The sequence below is a fragment of the Oncorhynchus clarkii genome, chromosome 23, assembly GCF_045791955.1.
Source record: "Oncorhynchus clarkii lewisi isolate Uvic-CL-2024 chromosome 23, UVic_Ocla_1.0, whole genome shotgun sequence".
NCBI lineage: Eukaryota > Metazoa > Chordata > Actinopteri > Salmoniformes > Salmonidae > Oncorhynchus > Oncorhynchus clarkii.
Window position 1 is genome coordinate 989,785 of NC_092169.1, and position 24,131 is coordinate 1,013,915.

Below are 24,131 nucleotides of genomic sequence, written 5' to 3' on the forward strand. Positions count from 1 at the left end.
GGTATTTTTAATGACAATAACAAGACATTATGGGAAAGATGTCATATTTTGGTTGTTATCTGGTCAGATAATAGTTCAAGATAAATATTGTTTTTTTTGTGGTAGCTTAAAGAGCTGAGGTATGGGGCTGGATAAATGTAACCACTTTCAAATTCATGGACAGAGCTATGGATGCAAGGACTTACCATCCATGAGATCAAGTGTACAGTTCTAGCCATGTTTTGAGGCTATACAGTGTTTGTTTACAATGACATTGGTTACAAACATTGCTTTTATTTTGAGTTCTGAAGGGGTAGCACAGTTGAACTAAGCTCATGAGGCATTCACAAGTTGTATTCTTCAAGAATCAATGGGTATACAGTATGTCATAAATTTAAAAGTCCAGAAATTGATGTAGCAATCGCAGGTTGCCGCTTTAAAGACATCAACAAAACGTCCTTATACAACCAGTATATAACCTGACCATAATATCGTCATTGCAACCAGTTTTGCTTGCTGGGCAGTGTTTACACCAATCTTATCCCTTATTTTATGACTTCCCATATTTAGGATATTTCTTTTCTCTCACAAATGAAGCATTTCTAGTCAGCATGTTTACAGTGTTGACTGATCACTATTACCTGAGAGGAAACTGCCACAGCACCCCCATATACAGCAGCTAGTGACAGGATGGAAAGAGTGTAACAGAAGGTACACGTTTACAGGTGAACAGTGGAGCACTTGAATCCATACAACACACACACACACACACACACTGGACTACATGCAGCATGGCAATTAAATGAAACGAATCCGATTGCTGTGGTCATTTACGGCTATGTGAGTGATAGGTGAGGCAAGTCTGCTTGTCAGAGACTTCTCTCCCTCTTACAAGATGGAGACAGAAAGTTCTCCAAACATTAACAGTTTAGCACGTTAGAGGGGTTGAGAACATTATCATGGGAAAAGATCAGACCTGATCCTCAAATGCATACACACACACTAGGGCTGGGCGATATAGACAGAATATCATATAATTCTATTTTTTACGGTATTTTCTGAATAATAAAAGTTCTACATTGGCTTTATGAGTTGTGCATGACCCTAGCTTAGCAACACATACATTTTAAGTATTTCGATGGGGTTTTTGCCATTTCAATGGGGTTTTCGCCATTTCAGTGGGGCTTTCTGATTGTTTCATCACTCAAACTTCAACCAAAAGTTTATCTCATTTGAGATCATTTACACACTGCCACATAGGTCTGCACAATATGGGCAAAAAAATCTAGGCCTTAAACCAATATTGCTATTTCCTTTTGACTGGTGATTTAGATCAAAACACTTGGGTGATCTGTTGAAATTATAGAAATAGAATCATTATTCTAATTCTACAGTTAGAATGTACAGTTGAAGTCGGAAGTTTACATACATCTGAGCCAACTACATTTAAACTCAGTTTTTCACAATTCCTGACATTTAATCCTAGTAAAAATCCCCTGTCTTAGGTCAGTTAGGATCACCACTTTATTTTAAGAACGTGAAATGTCAGAATAATAGTAGAGAGAATGATTTATTTCAGCTTTTATTTATTTCATCACGCCAGACCCACTGGCTCCAGCTCATCTACAAGTCCATGCTAGGTAAAGCTCCGCCTTATCTCAGTTCACTGGTTACGATGGCAACACCCATCCGTAGCACGCGCTCCAGCAGGTGTATCTCACTGATCATCCCTAAAGCCAACACCTCATTTGGCCGCCTTTCGTTCCAGTTCTCTGCTGCCTGTGATTGGAACGAATTGCAAAAATCACTGAAGTTGGAGACTTTTATCTCCCTCACCAACTTCAAACATCTGCTATCTGAGCAGCTAACCGATCGCTGCAGCTGTACATAGTCTATTGGTAAATAGCCCACCCATTTTCACCTACCTCATCCCCATACTGTTTTTATTTATTTATTTTTCTGCTCTTTTGCACACCAATATCTCTACCTTTACATAACCATCTGATCATTTATCACTCCAGTGTTAATCTGCATAATTGTAATTATTTGCCTACCTTCTCATGCCTTTTGCACACAATGTATATATAGACTCCCCTTTTTTCTACTGTGTTATTGACTTGTTAATTGTTTACTCCATGTGTAACTCTGTGTTGTCTGTTCACACTGCTATGCCTTATCTTGGCCAGGTCGCAGTTGCAAATGAGAACTTGTTCTCAACTAGCCTACCTGGTTAAATAAAGGTGAAATAAAAAAATAAAAAAAAAATAAATAAAAAATTCCCAGTGGGTCAGAAGTTTACATACACGCAATTAGTATTTGGTCTTTAAATTGTTTAACTTGGGTCAAACGTTTTGGGTAGCCTTCCACAAGCTTCCCACAATAAGTTGGGTGAATTCTGGCCCATTCCTCCTGACAGAGCTGGTGTAACTGAATCAGGTTTATAGGCCTCCCTGCTCGCACACGCTTTTTCAGTTCTCCCCACACATTTTCTATAAGATTGAGGTCAGGGCTTTGTGATGGCCACTCCAATACCTTGTCTTTGTTGTCCTTAAGCCATTTTGCTACAACTTTGAGAGTATGCTTGGGGTCATTGTCCATTTAGAAGACCCATTTGTGACCAAGCTTTAACTTCCTGACTGATGTCTTAAGATGTTGCTTCAATATATCCACATAATTTTCCTCCCTCGTGATGCCATGTATTTTGTGAAGTGCACCAGACCCTCCTGCAGCAAAGCACCCCACAACATGCTGCCACCCCCGTGCTTTATGGTTGGGATGGTGTTCTTTGGCTTGCAAGCATCTCCCTTTTTCCTCCAAACATAATGATGGTCATTATGGCCAAACAGTTCTATTTTTGTTTCAACAGACCAGAGGACATTTCTCCAAAAAGTACGATCTTTGTCCCCATGTGCAGTTGCAAACCGTAGTCTGGCTTCTTTATGGCAGTTATGGAGCAGTGGCTTATCCTTGTTGAGCGGCCTTTTAGGTTATGTCAATATAGGACTCGTTTTACTGTGGATATAGATACTTTTGTACCTGTTTCCTCCAGCATATTTACAAGGTCCTTTGCTGTTGTTCTGGGATTGATTTGCACTTTTCGCACTAAAGTACGTTCATCTCTAGGAGACAGAACGTGTCTCCTTCCTGAGCGGTATGACGGCTGCATGGTCCCATGGTGTTTATCCTTGCGTACTATTGTTTGTACAGATGAACGTGGTACCTTCAGGCATTTGGAAATTGCCCCCAAGGATGAACCAGACTTGTGGAGGCCTACTTTTTTTTCTGATGTCTTGGCTGATTTCTTTAGATTTTCCCAAGATGTCAAGCAAAGAGGCACTGAGTTTGAAGATAGACCTTGAAATACATCCACAGGTCCACCTCCAATTGACTCAAATTATGCCAATTAGCCTATCAGAAGCTTCTAAAGCCATAACATAATTTTCTGGAATTTTCCAAGCTGTTTAAAGGCACAGTCAACTTAGTGTATGTAAACGTCTGACCCACTGGAATTGTGATACAGTGAATTATAAGTGAAATAATCTGTCTGTAAACAATTGTTGGAAATATTATTAGTGTCATGCACAAACTAGATGTACTAACATACTTGCCAAAAATATAGCTTGTTAGCAAGAACTTTGTGGAGTGGTTGAAAAACGAGTTTTAATGACTAAAACCTAAGTGTATGTTAACTTCCGACTTCAATGAAAAATCCAGGGATATGTTCATAGAATTAGGAATTAGAATACTATTAAGATCTCTACGGATTTATTTTGTGACAGGGTGTTTAACAGGGGAGTGGGACCTTTTCTTTTCTTGCTTCATGTAGATAATATATTCATGCTTTGCCTATTTCTGTGATGTATAAGGTACTGTTGCACCAAAAAAAAACATGCTAAATTAGGCCTACACTAGCCCTTTCCGGCTGTATTAACTAATTGTGCAATTATATATATATATATATATATATACAGTGGGGCAAAAAAGTATTTTGTCAGCCACCAATTGTGCAAGTTCTCCCACTTAAAAAGATGAGAGAGGCCTGTAATTTTCATCATAGGTACACTTCAACTATGACAGACAAAATGAGAAAAAAAATCCAGAAAATCACATTGTAAGAATTTTTATGAATTTATTTGCAAATTATGGTGGAAAATAAGTATTTGGTAAATACTGATGGTAAATACTTTTTTGCCCCACTGTATGTATATATATATATATATATATATATTTCTTTGTTGTTTTTACATTTTACCCCCTTTTCATGGTATCCAATTGTTAGTAATTACTATCTTGTCTCATCGCTACAACTCCCGTACGGGCTCGGGAGAGACAAAGGTCGAAAGCCATGCGTCCTCCGAAACACAACCCAACCAAGCCGCACTGCTTCTTAACACAGCGCGCATTGAACCCAGAAGCCAGCCGCACCAATGTGTCAGAGGAAACACCATGCACCTGGCTACCTTGGTTAGTGTGGAACACACTGGTCACCTCGTAAAGTGTGTGTGTGCATGCGTGCGTGCGTGTGTGTGTGTGTGTTTGTGTGCAATATGTCTGACCTGAATGGGTTGGGAAATGCTGTTTTATTGTTCTATTTTGGAAAACTACTGAGGAATGTGTGTTTCACAGGACGTTCCATGGACAATAAATGTAGTGTTTATAAACCTAAAATGGTTTATGGATTTGTCCTCGAGTTAACTCCTGTAATGAGGAAACATGGTTAGGGAAGATTATGAAACTGACCAGAGAGTATGTGGCATAGAAAAATAATTAGATTTTTATGATATATGATGTGTGTTATTATAGTAGTACACAGTGACTTTAGCGCTATAGGAGCCTTGACATCCAGCTGTTTGCTTAGAAATTCTAGGGACAATAAGGAGACCTGCGTCTTGTGACCATAGGGTACTTTTAGGTATGTACAACAGGACCAAATCGTAAAGATAGGTAGGAGCAAGCCCATGTAATGCTTTGTAGGTTAGCAGTAAAACCTTGAAACAGGAAGCAGGAAGCCAGTGTAGAGAGGCTAGCACTGGAGATATATGATCATATTTTTTGGTTCTAGTCAAGATTCTAGCAGCCGTGTTTAGCATTAACAGAAGTTTATTTAGTGCTTTATCTGGGTAGCCAGAAAGTAGAGCATTGCAGTAGTCTAAACTAGAAGTGACAAAAGCATGGATGAAATTTTCTGCATAATTTTTGGACAAAAAGTTTGATTTTTGCAATGTTATGTTGATCTAAAAAAGCTGTCTTGATGTTCCTCAAAAGAGAGATCAGGGTCCAGAGTAACGCCGAGGCACTTCACAGTTTTAGTTGATACGACTGTACAATCATCCAGATTAATTGTCAGATCCAACAGAAGATCTCTTTGTTTTTATGGACCTAGAACTAGCAACTGTGTTTTGTCTGAGTTTAAAAGTAAAACATTTGCCGCCATCCACTTCCTTATGTCTGAAACACAGGCTTCCAGGGAGGGCAATTTTGGGACTTCACCATGTTTCATCGAAATGTACAGCTGTGTATCGTCCGCATAGCAATGAAAGTTAACATTATGTTTCCCGAATTACATCACCAAGAGGTAAAATATATAGTGGGGAAAAAATAGTGGTCCTAAAACTGAAATTTACAGTTGATTTGTCAGAGGACAAACCATCCACAGAGACAAACTGATATCTTTCCAACATATAAGATCTAAACCAGGCCAGAACTTGTCCATGTAGACCAATTTGGGTTTCCAATCTCTCCAAAAGAATGTGGATATCGATGGTATCAAAAGCAGCACTAAGGTCTAGGAGCACGAGGACCGATGCAGAGCCTCGGTCTGAAGCCATTAAAAGGTATTTTACCACCTTCACGAGTGCCGTCTCAGACAATGATGGGGTATGAAACCAGACTGAAGCGTTTCGTGTACATTTGTTTTCAGGGTGACAGTGAGTTGCTGCGCAACAGCTTTTTGTTTTAATTGAGAGGAATGGGAGATTTGATATAGGCCAATAGTTTTTATATTTTCTGGTTCAAGAGAGGCTTTATTACTGCAACTTTTAGTGAGTTTGGTACACATCCGGTGGATAGGGAGCCGTTTATTATGTTCAACATAGGAGGGCCAAGCACAGGAAGCAGCTCTTTCAGTAGTCTAGTTGGAATAGGGTCCAGTATGCAGCTTGAAGGTTTATGGTCCATTACTATTTTCATCAACGTGTCAAGAGATATAATATTGAAAAACTTGAGTGTCTCCCTTGATACTAGGTCCTGGCAGTGTTGTGCAGACTGCAAATGAGCTTTGGAGAAATACACAGATTTAAAGAGGAGTCTGTAATTTGCTTTCTAATGATCATGAGCTTTTCGTCAAAGAAAGAATACTTATTTTCCACCATAATTTGCAAATAAATTCATTAAAAATCCTACAACGTGATTTTCTTGATTTTTTTTCTCATTTTGTCTGTCATAGTTGAAGTGTACCTATGATGAAAATTACAGGCCTCTCATCTTTTTAAGTGGGAGAACATGCACAATTGGTGGCTGACTAAATACTTTTTTGCCCCACTGTAACTAAATTTCTCTGTCCCTCTCTAACCCCTCTCTCGCTTTCTCTTCCCATTCTCTAGATGATAAGGCGCGTGTTCTAGTGGGTGATAACCAGGACTATATTAACGCCAGTTATATCCGTATGGAGGTTGGCAGTGAGGAGTTATTCTATATCTCCTGCCAGGGTCCTCTGCCCTCCACCGTGCCTGACTTCTGGCAGATGGTCTGGGAGAACAGGTCTGTGGTGATTACTGTGTTGTGAAAAGTGTTTACATACAGTACATGACATCAGTGCACACACAAGTGTTTTGACAGAAAACATTTTCCAGTAGAAAATCTGCATTTATTATTCCATGTTTATTAGTCCATGTACTCCCTCCCTGTTTCAGTCTGTTTTATTCTATTTGATGCCTAATGAACACTATACTGGTGTGTCAGTGCTGACCTCTAACTAAAATCTTATAGCATATAATTGAACAGGACAAAGTTGTTTAACAACCCTCCTCCCCCACTTCCCAGGTCTGATGTGATAGCCATGATGACCAAGGATATGGAGAGAGGCAGGGTGAAGTGTCACCGCTACTGGCCAAAGAAGGTTAGCTGTCCCCTGGACACGGGACGCTTCCATCTCAGCTTGGAGAACCAGCAGATCCTGGAATACTTCCACATCAAGATCATCTGCATGGTGGAGAAAGAGGTGAGGGGGAGAGAGGGATGACAGAAAGAGAGCACAGCTCAAATATGATCTACTCATAGATGTGACGGAGAGAGGATAGTAGAAGCTGAAATATGTAAAGCATGAATTAGCATGAGTATAATGTGCTAATTTTGTATCTACTAAATCCAATGAAAGCAGTTTTGAAGGATGCACAATCTCTCTCATTTCAATTAAGTCGTCAATAAGCCACTGTCATCTCTTAGAGGGTTTAGGCCCTGGTTTTTGTTATGTTAAAATGCATTTGTACAAATATTATAATTTGACATTTTATTGATTGATCAGTTGATTGATATCTGTTCCCTCCTGTTCCAGTCTGGTAAGACCCACTTTGTCCGTCACCTGAAGTTTACCCGTTGGCCTGATCACGGTGTGCCGCAGTGTTCAGAGCAGCTGGTCAGGTTTATCCGTTACCTCCGAGCGGTCCACCATAAAGGACCTGTCACTGTACACTGTAGTGCTGGAATAGGACAAACAGGAGTACTGATCTGCACCGATGTCATACTGAGTCTCATAGAATACGATCTCCCGGTAAGTTGGAGCACACGTGCTCACCAATGATGTAAACGCTAGATTACTGATGATATGTTTTGGCAATGAGAGATTTTGAATCCCCCGTCCACCATATTGGTACTCCTCAGAAGGAGCATTCCTCCATCGGATTGAATGGAATTCTACAGTATTTCAATTAAATGTTTCAAGGACAAAAGTACATGTACACTGTATTTAAGTATTTATTGTTGTAGTGGGGACAGTAACATTAGTACTCTCTACAAATTATATTTTAAAGGGGCAATCCACAGTTGACACAATAAAAGCTGAAGGATGGGCCAGGAGAAATGTAACCAATTTCAAATTGATAAACAGAGCTATGTTCTTACTAGTTACTGATTTTAGGCACTGATAAACAACATGTACGTGTTCTTTATTGACAATAGTTTGACCGCTTTCTGATGAATAAGTGTTCTCAGAAATCAGTCCGTACTGACAGCATGTTTCTAAGCAATGTTGTGTCAGCTGTCTACACTGTCTACTTTAAATGGAAATTGTTTTTCTTCAGAAATAATGCACAAAACACCTTAGCTAGATGTAAAATTGTGCGACTAAAACCTCTGTAAAAATGTCAATTTTTCTTCCTGATTCATCAAAGATTAATTCTGAAAAAAGTAGTAGTGGCAATGTTGTTGCTATGGTGACTCAAGATGGACAAAGAACAACAAATGTCAGGGTACGATATAGCGAACATAACACACCCACATCAAAGACGCAAATCTTGTTTTGAGCAGCAGAAAAGCCCAGACAATATTGGTTAGTTCAGACGCTCTTCAATCTGCAATTGAAACATTAACAAAGTGTTTCCCCGCCACTGTTTCGATAAACATCTGAGGTATGGGGCTGGAAAATTGTAACCACTCTCACATTCATAGACTGAGCTATGGATGCAACGCCTGACCAAAATGTTTGTTGTTAATCATGTTTTGATGCTTACAGTGTGTGTTTACATTCACTTTGTTTACAAACATTGGACTAAAATGCTACTGAACAAAAATGTAAAATGCTACATGCAACAATTTCAAGATTTTACCAAGTTACAGTTCATATAAGGAAATCAGTCAATTGAAATAAATGAATTAGGCCCTAATCTATGGATTTCACATGGCATGAGCACAAGCATGGGTGGGCCTGGGAGGGCATAGGCCCACCCACTGGGGAGCCAGATCCAACCACTGGGGAGCCAGTCCCACCCACTGGGGAGCCAGGCCCAGCGAAGAAGCCGGATGTAGAGGTCCTGGGCTGGCATGGTTGCACATGGTCTGCGGTTTTTAGGTCGGAGGCTTATGGTATAGAATTGAACATTCAGTTTTCGGGCAGCTCTGGTGGACATCCGTGCAGTCCCTCAAAACTTTAGGGATATGCTGTGTGACAAAACTGCATATTTAGTGGCCTTACTGTCCACAGCACCTGTGTAATGAACGTGCTGTTTAATCAGCTTTTTGATATGCACGGTAAGGTCTACATGTTGTATTCGGCGCATGTGACAAACAAAATTAGATTTGATAAACACAACATGTAAAGTGTTGGTCCCATGTTTCATGAGCTGAAATAAAAGATCCCAGACATTTTTCATATGCACAAAAAGATTATGTTGCAATTTATGTTGTTGCAGATTATGTTGCAGCTCACTAACATCCCTGTTAGTGAGCATTACTCTTTGCCAAGATAAATAAAATAAAACAAACCGAAAGACCCATTGTTATGAGATTCGAAATTGAGCTCAGGTTTCTACAACTTGATTGGAGTCCACCTGTGGTAAATTCAATGAATTTCAATTTAGAAAGCCACACACCTGTCTATATAAGGACCCACAGTTGACAGTGCATGTCAGAGCAAAAACCAAGCCTTGAGGTCAAAGGAATTGTCCGTAGAGCTCAGAGACAGGATTCTGTTGAGGCACAGATCTGGGGAAGGTTTCCAAAAAATGTCTGCAGCACTGAAGGTCCCCAAGAACACAGAGGCCGCATCATTCCTAAATGGAAGAAGTTTGAAACCACAAAGAATCTTCCTAGAACTGGCCGACCGGCCAAACTGAGCAATCGGGGGAGAAGGGCCCTTGTCAGGGAGGTGACCAAGAACCCGATGGTCACTCTAACAGAGCTCTAGAGTTCCTCAGTGGGCACGGGAGAACCTTCCAGAAGGACAACCATCTCTGCAGCACTCCACCAATCAGACCTTTATGGTACGACAAAAGCCACTACTCAGTAAAAGGCACATGACAGCCTAAAGATTCTCTGGTCTGATGAAAACAATATTGAACTCTTTGGCCTGAATGCCTAGCGTCACTCCTGGAGGAAACCTGACACCATCACTACTGTGAAGCATGGTGGTGGCAGCAACATGCTGTGGGCATGTTTTTCAGCGGCAGGGACTGGTAGACTAGTCAGGATCGAGGCAAAGATGAATGGAGCAAAGTACAGAGAGATCCTTGATGAAAACCTGATCCAGAGCGCTCAGGACCTAAGACTGGGGTGAAGTTTCACCTTCCAACAAGACAATGACCCAAAGCACACAGCCAAGACAATGCAGGAGTGGCTTTGAGACAAGTCTCTGAATTTCCTTGAGTGGCCCAACCAGAGTCCAGACTTGAACTCGATCAAACATCTCCGGAGATGTCACGTTCGTTGGAATGAATATCGGACCAAGGCGGATGTTGAGTTCCACATTTATTATTTATTAGTGCTACGTGCTCTAACTGAAATCAAGATCCCAAAACACACAGGTGGAAAAAAGGCTACTTAAGTATGATCCCCAATTAGAGACAACGATAGCCAGCTGCCTCTAATTGGGAATCATACCAAAACACCAACATAAAAAAAAAACTAGAAGCCCGCGTAGAAAATATAAACTAGACTAAACCCCTAGTCACGCCCTGACCTACTCTACCATAGAAAATAAAGGTCAGGATGTATCAGTGGCGGCTTTGGTGCGTGGTGAAGTACCCGCTCATCCCGTGGATCTGCCAGCATCGAGGGCGGGGGCGGCTCTGGTGAGGCTCTGGTGCATCGAGGGCGGTACTGGTGCGGGACGAAGAACCCGCTCATCCCGCAGATCCAGCCATAGTCCCAGTCTGAACACTGTGCCTGGACTGGACCTAGGTGCAGAAGAAGACTCCTGCCAAGGAGTGGGACTAGATTCCGGACCGTTGACAGTCTCAGGAGGTTCCGGACCGTGGACCGTCGTTGGAGGTTCCAGACCGTGGACCGTCATTGGAGGTTCCAGACCGTGAAACGTCTCAGGAGGTTCCGGACCGTGGACCGTTGTTGGAGGTTCCGGACCGTGAAACGTCTCTGGAAGCTCCAGACTGTGAAACGTTGCCGGAAGCTCCGGACCGGGAACTGTCGCCGGAAGTGCTGGACTGGGAAATGTAGCCGGAAGCTCTGGACTGGGGATTGTCACAGGAAGCCTGGTGCGTGGGGCCGGTACTGATGGTACCGAACTGGTGACACGCACCTCAGGGCTAGGAGCATGCACAGGACGCACCGGACTGGGAAGGTACACTGGAGGCCTAGTGCGTGGAGCCGGCGGGACAGATGGCGCCAAACTAGTGACATGCACTTCAGGGCGAGTACGGGGAGCAGGCTCAGGATGTACTTGACTGGGAACACGCACTTCAGGGAGAGTGCGAGGAGCAGGCACAGGACGTACCAGACTGGGGACACGCTCTCGAGGGAGAGTGCAAGGAGCAGGCACAGGACGTACCGGACTGGGGCCACGCACTTCAGGGAGAGTGCGAGGAGCAGGCACAGGACGTACCGGGCTGTGGAGACGTACTGGAGACCTGGTGCGTATAGCCGGCATCAATGGTACCGGTTCGATGACACACCTCACCCGGTAAGTGTGAGGAGCTGGCACAGGACGTACTGGGCTGTGAAGGCGCACTGGAGACCTGGTGCGTATAGCCGGAATCAATTGTACCGGAACTTTAACACACCTCTCAGGACGAGTACGGGGAGCTGACTCAGGTGGCATCAGACGGCTAACACGCTCCTCAGGGCGAATGCCGTGCATACTATGCCAAACCAACAGCTCTCTTGCTTCACTCTTCTCCAATTTATCCAACAACTCCTCGAAGGTCTCTAACTCTCCCCTCCGTTCACTCTCCTCCAATTTATCCAATAACTCCTCGACGGTCTCTGACTCACCCCTCAACTTCACCGACCACCCTGTGTCTGTCGCCAAGGAAGGGTTTCGTATCTCCCCATCACTTCTTACCATGTCCAGAAATCCTTCACCTGGTGAACATGCTGCTTGGTCCTGGTTTGATGGGATATTCTGTCACGTTCGTTGGAATGAATATCGGACCAAGGCGCAGCGGATGTTGAGTTCCACATTATTTATTAGAAAGTGAAACTAAGCAAAGACAAAAACAAATAAACAAACAACTAACAATAAACTAACAACTAACCGTGACTACAGAGATGCTACGTGCACTAACAGAACTTGAGGGTATCTGCAGAGAAAAATGCAGAGAAAAATGTGGAAACTGCCCAAATACAGGTGTGCCAAGCTTGTAGTGTAGACCTAAGAAGTCTCTAGACTTTAATCGCTGCCAAAGGTGCTTCAACAAAGTCCTGAGTGAAGTGTTTGAATACTTATGTAAATGTCATATTCATTTTATTTATTTATTTTTTATTTTTTTTTGTAAATAAATTAGCAACATTTCTAATATCCTGTTTTTGCTTTGTCATTGTGGGGTATTGATGAGGGGAAAAAACAACGTAATCAATTTTAGAATAAGACTGTAACCTAACAAAATATGATAAAAGTCAAGGGGTCTGAATACTTTCCAAAGGCACTGTATATTATATATTTATTATAATATCAATAATGTATTTTATTTTTTATTTATTTTTTATTTCACCTTTATTTAACCAGGTAGGCTAGTTGAGAACAAGTTCTCATTTGCAACTGCGACCTGGCCAAGATAAAGCATAGCAATGTGAACAGACAACACAGAGTTACACATGGAGTAAACAATTAACAAGTCAATAACACAGTAGAAAAAAAGGAGAGTCTATATACATTGTGTGCAAAAGGCATGAGGAGGTAGGCGAATAATTACAATTTTGCAGATTAACACTGGAGTGATGATCAGATGGTCATGTACAGGTGCACATATTGGTGTGCAAAAGAGCAGAGAAGTAAATAAATAAAAACAGTATGGGGATAAGGTAGGTAAAAATGGGTGGGCTATTTACCGATAGACTATGTACAGCTGCAGCGATCGGTTAGCTGCTCAGATAGCAGATGTTTGAAGTTGGTGAGGGAGATAAAAGTCTCCAACTTCAGCGATTTTTGCAATTCGTTCCAGTCACAGGCAGCAGAGAACTGGAACGAAAGGCGGCCAAATGAGGTGTTGGCTTTAGGGATGATCAGTGAGATACACCTGCTGGAGCGCGTGTTACGGGTGTGTGTTGCCATCGTGACCAGTGAACTGAGATAAGGCGGAGCTTTACCTAGCATGGACTTGTAGATGACCTGGAGCCAGTGGGTCTGGCGACAAATATGTAGCGAGGGCCAGCCGACTAGAGCATACAGGTCGCGGTACCTGTCAAAAGTTTGGACACACCTACTCATTCAAGGGTTTTTCTACATTGTATAATAACAGTGAAGTAATCAAAACTATGAAATAACACATATGGAATCATGTAGTAACCAAAAAGTGTTAAACAAATCAAAGTATATTTCAGATTCTTCAAAGTAACCACCCTTTGCCTTGATGACAGCTTCACTTGGAATGCTTTTCCAACTGTCTTGAAGGAGTTCCCACATATGCTGGGCACTTGTTGGCTACTTTTCTTTTCCTTTACTCTGCAGTCCAACTCATCCCAAACCATCTCAATTGGGTTGAGGTTGGGTGATTGTGGAGGCCAGGTCATCTCATGTAGCACTCCATCACTCTCCTTGGTCAAATAGCCCTTACACAGCCTGGAGGTGTGTTGGGTCATTGTCCTGTTGAAAAACAAATAATAGTCCCACTAAGCGCAAACCAGATGGGATGGCGTATCTCTGCAGAATGCTGTGGTAGCCATGGTGGTTAAGTGTGAATTTAATTCAAAAATAAATCACAGACAGTGTCACCAGCATCACACCTCCTCCTCCATGCTACACATGCAGAGATCAATCGTTCACCTACTCTGCGTCTCACAAGACACGGCGGTTGGAACCAAATATCTCAAATTTGGACTCATCAGACCAAAGGACAGATTTCCACCAGTCTAACGTCCATTGCTCGTGTTTCTTGGCCCAAGCAAGTATTTTCTTCTTATTGGTGTCCTTTATTAGTGGTTTATTTGCAGCAATTCGACCATGTAAGGCCTGATTCACACAGTTTCCTCAGAAAAGTTTATTTTGAGATGTGTCTGTTGTGAAGCACTTATTTAGGCTGCAGTTTCTGAGTCTGGTAACTTTAATGAACTTATCCTCTGCAGCTGAGGTAATTCTGGGTCTTCCTTTCCTGTGGCGGTCCTCATGAGACAGTTTCATCATAGCGCTTGATGGTTTTTGCGACAGCCCTTAAAGAAACCTTCAAGTTTCTTGCCATTTTCCGGATCGACTAACCTACTTGTCTTAAAGTAATGCTGGATTGTTATTTCTCTTTGCTTATTTGAGCTGTTCTTGCCATAATATGGACTTGGTCTTTTACCAAATAAGGCTGTCTTCTGTATACCCTACCCCCTTGTCACAACACAACTGATTTGTTCACAAAGCATTAAGAAGGAAAGAAATTCCACAAATTAACTTTTAAGAAGGCACACCTGTTAATTGAAACGCATTCCAGGAGACTACCTCATGAAGCTGATTGAGAGAAAACCAAGAGTGTGCAAAGCTGTCATCAAGGCAAAGGGTGGCTACTTTGAAGAATCTAAAATCTCAAATATATTTTGATTTGTTTAACACTTTTTTGGTTACGTATGTGTTATTTCATAGTTTTGATGTCTTCACTATTATTCTACAATGTAGAAAATAGTACAAATATAGAAAATCCCTTGATGTGTAGGTGTGTCCAAACTTTTTTCTGGTACTCTATATCTGACCAAATTATGAAAGACACAAATTGTAATTTTGAATTCTGTAAAGTGAGTGTGGAAGTGAGTGTCTATCAACAATGACAACAATTATAAAAACACCAGAAAATCAGCTCCAAGTAATTTTATTTAGGAAATTTGTTCCCAAATATTATCATGCATTATAGAGACATATGTGGTCATATACTAATAATAAATCATAATTAATTTGATTTATATAGTGATTTTGTACCAACTGAGGTACTCAAAGAGCTCTAGGGAGAAACTTGCCTCATCCACCATTAATGTGTAGCACCCGACTATTTTTGTGCCAGATTGCTCACCACACATCAGCTATCAGGTGAGGAGTGATATATGCGAATTAGGAATGAGTGGGCTTATTAGGTGGCCATGATTGAATGTGGCCAGGTTGGGAATTTAGCCATGACACCGGGGTGAACACCCCTACTCGTAAAATAAGTGCCATGGGTCTTTGAATGACCACAGAGAGTCAGGACACCCGTTTTAACGTCCCATCTGTAAGACGGCACCCTACGCAGGGCAATGTCCCCAAATGTAATGAAGATTTGAATTGATTATTTAAGTCAAATATTATATCTGTTTAGGCTTCTTGAAGTCAATTTGCAATCTAAAAATATTTGTTTTATTATATTCTGGCCCCCTGGCTCAAGAAACAATTGGCCCACGGCTGAATCTTGTTGAGGATCCTTGCCATACCGCAACCATGTCAGCCACAAGGAGTCTGCATGACCTAACGGGAAAGAGAAAGATCAAGTCAGACTGTACTTGACGATAACCTCAAAATGTGGGCAGTGGATAAAGCAGACATTATAAACAGCTTTGTGGAATGTGCTTGGAAAACTACCAAGTGGTATAAGAAGATAATTTTCCATTTGATCGTCACTGCTGTCCTCAATGGCCACATAATTCACTACCAGCTAACAAGTGAGATTATTACTGAACAGGTTTTTTTGTGTAATTGGACATACAGTTCACATACAAATCACATAGTCCAGCAGGTAGGTGAAATCATTGTTTCATTTTATGATACAAGTATCAAACATGGTACACTAATACTAGATACCTTAAGGAACATTTTAAAGATCATATTCAGTCTGGGAAGACTGTCAGTCAACCAGAGCGGCCTATCAGGGCAGTCCTGATAATAAGTGGCAAGTGTGGCATTGAGAGAGAGAGCCAACAGGTGAAATCAACTTGGTTGATCAAGTTAATCTCAGTTGTATGTTGCTCCACTCCGAGGGCTTTTGTACAGCTGCCAAACAGCTGCAATGATATACAGTATAATATGATATTCTGTTTTGTGTCAATTTTAAGAAACGTGACAGGAAACAGCCCTGTACACATCACTTCAGGTAAAATCCAATAGGAATGCATTATGTCCAGCAGACAGGTAATCCATTAATATTATACCTTTCGGTCTTTACACAAAGTGAGTCAACTACTACATAAAGATGTCTAGCTATAGTGCCATCACAGATGTAATGACCTATTATACTCTATAAAATAACCACCAACCAGCTACATTGGTTCTAATTGGACAGGATTCACATGGCCATTTCGCCATAAATAATTGGTACATACATGGCTTAAAATGTTTGTGCTGGTGTGGAGAACACAATAAAATGACCCAAGTATGCCTTGTGGTGAAAATGCCCCCTAAAACTTTTAATTGGCCATAACTTCATTAGTAAGTGGTCTATTTAGCCTAATGATAGCTTAACTTGTTCAGGATAGCTTGGTAAATACAATATAATTTAATATAATGAATCATGTATGTTTTTTTAAGATGTTTTTGAAAATAAACAAAATAATTGCCCAAAATGCTGTCTAAATCACAGATGTTGATAATATTTTCATATCTCAATTGAGCGGATTATGGTTCAGTATGCTCCAGCATGCTCCACAATACTGTGTGATATCTGTGGATTAAAATTATATACAACATGTGCGTAATGGCAGCCTAGTAGTCCCATACATCCCATTTAAAAAGGTAGACTTCTATTGGAATGGCTTCACATCCATGTTTCCTAAATAGGGAAGGGGGGATACCTAGTCAGTTGTCCAACTGAATCTATTCAACTGAAATGTGTCTTCTGCATTTAACCCAACCCCTCTGAATCTGAGAGGTGCAGGGGGGCTGCCTTAATCGCCATTTTCGGCACCCGGAGAACAGTGGGTTAACTGCCTTGCTCATGGGCAGAACAACAGCTTTTTACCTTGTCAGCTCGGGGATTCGATCCAGCGACCTTTCAGTTACTGGCCCAACGCTCTAACCACTAGGAAACCTCACGCCCCAATACAGGGAAGGTTTCTTGTCACCTTTCTTGAAATTGTGTGCTGAATGGTTACAATTTTTCTCATGATGCAGTTAAAACTGCCATTCGGATGCAGCTTGGATGTTTCACCCGTAAAGCAATAATAATTATCTTTCACAATTAGCTGAAAGGTCTCAACATAAAAGTATTTTGTTAAAATGGGTTACAAAATCCTGGGGCGAACCCTCGGTTACCTGTCTCTCTGGTGGACATGTATTCATTCCTATGGGATTTGCCCTAAAGTGACGTGTACAGGGCAGGTTCCCTCTTTATTTTATTTTTTTACAATTGAAACAAAACAGAATGTTATATTATATATCACTGCAATCACAGTAGACTTCAGGGAACACCCATGTGACTTTTTTTAGAGTGTTTACTTGTAAACTATTGGAACTAACAATGAAAACATTGACAAAAACTGTATTTTGGCATGCATTTTCACCACTTTTCTACTTAAAGCTTAAAGGATGCATCTATATGTGGCATTTCTGGGCCATTTTATTGTGTTTTCACAATTTTAAGCCATCATTGGGCTGTATCTACTGTACAAATTATTGATGGAGGTATGACCAAGAAAATCTTGTCCAATATGTCCCCATGTAGCTGGTTGGCCACCAGGGGGTAATGGGCAAAATCTTCTTTAGACATGCTCCAGCTGTGTGTGAAATTTGGTGACTATCACAAGTCCAAAATGTTCTCCCCTCGCCGCTGGACTGTGGTTAAAAGGACCTCAATATGACCCCCATGAAGGTCTTGAGTATTTTATGATCAGCATTATTGTCTACATTAATTGTGGGGTTTATTTAGTGGGTAGATAACATTACAAAGTCATTTTTAGATTGTTTGGAATGATTCAACCCTATTTTATTCTAACAGGAAACCCGAATGGCAGCCATTTTGTTAAAATGGCCGCCCTTGTTGACTGACAGACTGTCTTCTAGTGTTTATGTACGTCATTGGTGCGCACCCAGACACACACACATACACGCACACACTCCTTACCTTAAAATATGGACACAAACTAAGCTCTTCAGTTGGTGTTCACAAAAGTTTGTGTGTATATCACAGACACATACCTGTACTGACCACCATGAACCTACAGTAACTCCTTGTCCCTCTCTCTGTCCACAGATCAAGGTCAGTAGCATTGTTAGGGAGATGAGACTGCAGCGATGTGGCATGATTCAGACCAAGGTCAGTACGGTAGGCCTACCATACAGAGGTTAGTGTTCATAGGTCAGGGGTTAAACGTTTTTTTGGCCATTCAGGGTACCAATGATTCTTTCTCTATGGCTTCCATAATCCTGTCCACTCTATTGTTTCCTACATAGTCAGATATTAAATGACACATATTCCAGAAACCCAGGTTGAGTAGTAGTACTTTGGACCTACTAACCTGGTGTGGGTTTCCAAAGACTTCATAGCTAGTTGTATTTTATTTTTCTCTGCCACACAGCCGCAAGAGAGTAACAACGATAAAACCAATGTGGCCTGAGTCTGGTTGGACCAGAGAAAGTATTTTAGCTAAGAAACTTACGAGAAACCCACCCTCATCATTAATGACAGTGTGTGAATAGAGTAAGTGGACCTCCAGAGAGCTAGAGAAAGAGGCTTCCACCCAGAAGCTATTTCCCCCTAACCACTAATGTACCACATCATTAGTCATTAAAACATCCTATAATAATTTGACTACAGTCGGCTCTTTACTGCACTCTGTGTGTGTGTGTGTGTGTGTGTGTGTGTGTGTGTGTGTGTGTGTGTGTGTGTGTGTGTGTGTGTGTGTGTGACCACAAGTCCCCACAAGAATAGTAAACTAACAAACATTTTACCAACTGGGGACATTTTGTTAGTCCCCACAAGGTCAAATGCTATTTTTAGGGGGGGGTTTAGTTAAGATTAGAATTAGGGTTAGAATTAGGTTTAGAGTTAGGAGCTAGCGCTCGTTTTCGAGTTAGGATTAAGTTTAGGGTTGAGGTTAGGTTTAGGTTTAGGCTTAGGGAAAATAGGATCTTCAATGGGACTGAATTGAGGATAGTTATCAAAGACTGTGTGTGTGCGCGCGCGCATGTTGTAACACCTGTCTTGTCTCTGCATAGGAACAGTACCTGTTCTGCTACAAGGTATGGTTGGAGGTTCTACAGGGCATCCTGCAGCTGCATGGTAACCGATGGCATCCTGAGAGCCCCCGCAAATTGCAACCCGAGAGCCCCCCGCAAACTTATGGGCCCTCACAAACACAGTAGCCGATGGCAACCCGAGAGCCCCCATGAAGATAACCAATTTGTTTAACCAGTTACTTCCCACCTTCCCAAAGAAGATACTTTATCAATGAAGATGTGTAATATTTGAATAGTTGACTGTGTAAGTTATACATTTGTTAGCAGTTTATTTTGTTATGAGCACTGTAAGTATGTGTTTTAGCCAACTACTTTATTTGTTGTCATGCCTAACATGACTATTAACAGTTGGCTATAGCACATATAGATGGAAGACCAGGCTATGTTTCTGCAGTGTTTTGATATTTGGGTTATGCATTTATTGATGGAGGTAGACATTCTTACTGTTGGTTCTTTCTGTGTTCTCAAACTGTGATTATAGTATTTAAAAATGTGTGAAATAAGTGCATGTTAATCATTTATTAATTCTGTCCATGACTGAAACCAAAAGTGAATAGAATCAAGTGCCTTGGAAAGACTTGCAGCTTTATGTGACACTGATTAATAATCCAGGTTTCTGGGGGGGAATCCAAACATGCGATCTTGGAGTGCTAAGAGACTCATATTTTTGTTTGTTTCACCCCCAGAAACCTGGAAACCAGGTTTGATTGAACAGTAACCTCAGTACAAATGCTCTGTGTGATTCTGTAAGGAATGTCTGTCCGATACTGTTTTTGTTCAAATCTTGTTGTCCCAAAACTCTGATTCACTGTGTGTGAATTTTGCAGCACAGTGGTGAAACTCTATTCATTTTGCAGTCTAATCTCTATGACCACTGAACAAGTGCTTGAAGTTTGAAATATAATGGGGGTCAAATGCACAAAATCATTGTACAGTAACATCACCATTGTAGTTGCAGTTTCAGTAGCATGATAATATGCTGTAACATTCACTACCAGTACAGTATAGCCTCGGTCTGATCACTGATCCTCCTATTACCTTGGACCATCAAATAAAAGTTGTTCTGAAATACTGCTTTGTTTCATGGCGTCGTAAGGGCTGAATCACAATTAGAAACTGATATTTTTTATTTGGTAGGTCACAGGTGCTGTATATGACAAGGCAGTTGGCTATAGTAATATCTACAAGCAGAGAGAGTGAGAGATTTACCTACAAGTGCTAACTGACAGAACATGGAAAAGAGTCCCTCTGCAGGCTTACTGAAGGGTAAATAAGTGTGTCTCAGAGGGGCCCTTGTGACTGCATGGGAGAGAAAAAAATCTAACAGTATGCTCCCTAAGACGAAACAGCTAGCCACACACACACAGGCTCTGGAGTGGGAAGTCTTAAAACCTGAGTTTGTGGAAAGCCCTGTAGTACAGTCTCCCTCTCTCCCACTCAGTGTCTCCATCAGGACTCCCAAACTCACTCATTCACTCACTAAGTCCCTTCCTCATTCCCTCTCTCGCACTCTTTCCCTACTTCCCTCTCACCCAGACCTTATTATAGTTGTGAGTTATTGCATGATAGGCACGACGAGGTTATTCAGGGTCCAGTTACTTTTATAGGTTTATAGAGTTATATAAATCCTACTTGCCTTCCTAGTTTTATATAAATAGTTGTTCATTTGAATAGTTTTCTATATAAGGAGAGGGATATCAACCAACGTGAGTCGAGTTCAATGCCTTTTATAGTTTTGTGTAAATAGTTCTTTCATCTTTATAAAAGGTGATCACAGGAGTCGTGAGGGACCTCTGACCTTCTCATCCAATGGGTTTTGAGGAGGCGAGAGGATGCAAGGAATCAAGGAAATGCATTTGAGATTCTAACCTTGATAAAGTCTCACATTCTCCTCATCTGTCACCAGCCACCGTTCTATAGCAGCACTGTAGACACTGTAATCTTCTCTCTAACTATAAGGCACATCTTTGCTTTATCTGTAAGGAGAGGAAAGAAGGAGTGTAGAAGAAAAGGAGTGGAGGAGAGGACGTCCAGAGGTGATAGGAGTGTGGACAACATGGGGAGGTGGTAGAGTAATTAGTTGTGTGTTCAGTGATTTACAAACCATGGGAACATGTAGAAAGGAACTTACCAACTTCCAGTAAATCCTCCTCTCTGTTGGGTTCACAAAGAAACACACACACAACCATCTTTTCTGTTAATACATTTTAAGTGCAGGCTGTATCACAACAACGTGTGGGAAAAGTCCAGGGGTAGAATACTTTCTGGGACTTAACATTTCACCAAAACACAACATAATGATATCTTCTCAATGTAGTTGTTTTAACAACCAGTTAATCCAATTGTAAAAAATGCTAGATCATTTTTTTAAATTGCCCTTTGAATGTAATATGCTATAGTAACATAAATGACACGACATTACACCGTTTTAACATTAGGCAATACACTTGCACTACCGACTGAAAATCACATTTCCATAATTTCTATCCCATGTGTTATCAAAGTTGTGATCCCTAAAGGCAACGTTCACAAAATGCAAAAAATAAAATGTATTGTTCCAATATAATTACAAGATAGGTGTAATGTAATCAAATTAAACATAAAATAAACAATGTTTAGCAGGCACTAGTTTGCATCCGGCCTGTCCTGAGCATTTGGCCATAGGTTCTCTTCGACATTACTGTAAATGTCCTCATTGTTTATGCAGCTGAGAAAAAAACTTTTGGCATGGCGAATCCAAGTGTGACATTGGTCTGGAAAGATGTCATCACATGCCTCATCCATGACCTGAATGGGGGGTGGCTCACTCATTGGGAGTGTGCCTGTACTACACCTGTACTGTAGTCATGTATTGTATTTTACAGTTTGTATTGTACTTGTGTATTGTAGTGTTCCTATGTGACTCAGTATGAGCACGACTAGCAACACAAGAGTGGTGGGTACGATTCCCACTGGGGTCACATACGAAAATGTGTGGAGTCACTGTTGTCACTTTGGATAAAAGCGTCTGCCCCCATCAAAAAGACCCCGGCAATTTAATTTTGGATACATGTTTACTGTTGTTAGGTTCTTATTTTTCAGAGTAAATAACTCACAGACACTAGAGAAGCTTGACCAAGTTTAATTCTTCCTAAAGGGTCCACACAGCTGTATTCAGACAAAAAACGTGCTCGCACCATCACAAGTATATATATCCCACTTTGGACACTCCTCTCTAATCTTTACATCGTATGGTTTAACAGGAAGAGGGTAACAGGATACAGGGGATCTGACCTGACCTCCTGACCTAAACCCCTCCTTCGCCTAATCCACAGATGTCCTCTCGTATCACCTATCGCACTCCCGTGACTCTCTTCCGTCCACCCAACACATTCCACAGCCACTCTGTCTTTCTACAGATCTCACTCCTTTATATACTATGCGTCTATCATGTCTTTAATATCTCAATATTCAAAGTTTAGCCCGAAACCAACACCGTATAGGGATGCATTTGTCATTATAATATATATATATATTTTTTTTTACGTACTCTGAAGTAAAATCATAAGTCATTACAGTATATACAGTTGAAGTAGGAAGTTTACATACATTTAGGTTGGAGTCATTAAAACTCGTTTTTCAACCACTCCACAAATTTCTTGTTAACAAACTATAGGTTTGGCAAGTCGGTTAGGACAATCTACTTTGTGCATGACAAGTAATTTTTTCCAACAATTGTTTGCAGACAGATTTTTTCACTTATAATTTACTGTATCACAATTCTAGTGGGTCAGAAGTTTACACACACTAAGTTGACTGTGCCTTTAAACAGTTTGGAAAATTCCAGAAAATGATGTCATGACTTTAGAAGCTTCTGATAGGCTAATTGACATAATTTGAGTCAATTGGAGGTGTACCTGTGAATGTATTTCAAGGTCCATCTACAAACTCAGTGCCTCTTTGCTTGACATCATGGGAAAATCAAAAAGAAGTCAGCCAAGACCTCAGAAAAACAATTGTAGACCTCCACAAGTCTGGTTCATCCTTGGGAGCAATTTCCAAACGCCTGAAGGCACCACTTTCATCTGTACAAACAATAGTGCGCAAGTATAAACACCATGGGACCACCAGCCGGCATACCGCTCAGGAAGGACACGCGTTCTGTCTCCTCGAGATGAACGTACTTTGGTGCGAAAAGTGCAAATCAATCCCAGAACAGCAGCAAAGGACTTTGTGAAGATGCTGGAGGAAACAGGTACAAAAGTATCCATATCCACAGTAAAACACGTCCTATATCGACGTAACCTGAGAGGCCGGTCAGCAAGGAAGAAGCCACTGCTCCAAAACCGCCATAAAGAAGCCAGACCACGGTTTGCAACTGCACATGGGGACAAAGATCATACTTTTTGGAGAAATGGCCTCTGGTCTGATGAAACATCAATGGAACTGTTTGGCCATAATGACCATCGTTTTGTTTGGAGGAAAGGGGGGGGGGGGGGGCTTGCAAGCCGAAGAACACCATCCCAACTGTGAAGCATGGGGGTGGCAGCATCATGTTGTAGGGGTTCATTGCTGCAAGAGGGACTGGTGCACTTCACAAAATAGATGGCAACATGAGGGAGGAAAATTATGTGGATATATTGAAGCAACATCTCAAGACATCAGTCAGGAGTTAAAGCTTGGTCGCAAATGGGTCTTCCAAATGGACAATGACCCCGAGCATACTTCCAAAGTTGCGGCAAAATGGTTTAAGGACAACAAAGTCAAGGTATTGGAGTGACCATCACAGAGCCCTGACCTCAATCCCATAGAAACATTGTGGGCAGAACTGAAAAAGCGTGTGTGAGCAAGGAGGCCTACAAACCTGACTCAGTTACACCAGCTCTGTCAGGAGGAA

At 41.3% G+C, this 24,131-nt stretch overlaps 1 protein-coding gene across 1 annotated transcript in view; it reads left to right on the plus strand.

Moving 5' to 3' along the window:
- The window catches only part of LOC139381965 (tyrosine-protein phosphatase non-receptor type 13-like), a 96,751-nt gene extending 77,324 nt beyond the window's left edge, over positions 1-19,427 (plus strand). The window contains 6 exon segments of the mRNA XM_071125849.1: positions 6,582-6,738; positions 7,021-7,198; positions 7,532-7,747; positions 18,270-18,332; positions 19,235-19,336; positions 19,338-19,427. Coding sequence (XP_070981950.1) covers positions 6,582-6,738; positions 7,021-7,198; positions 7,532-7,747; positions 18,270-18,332; positions 19,235-19,336; positions 19,338-19,427 — 806 coding nt within the window.
- The last annotated feature ends 4,704 nt before the right edge of the window (positions 19,428-24,131 follow it).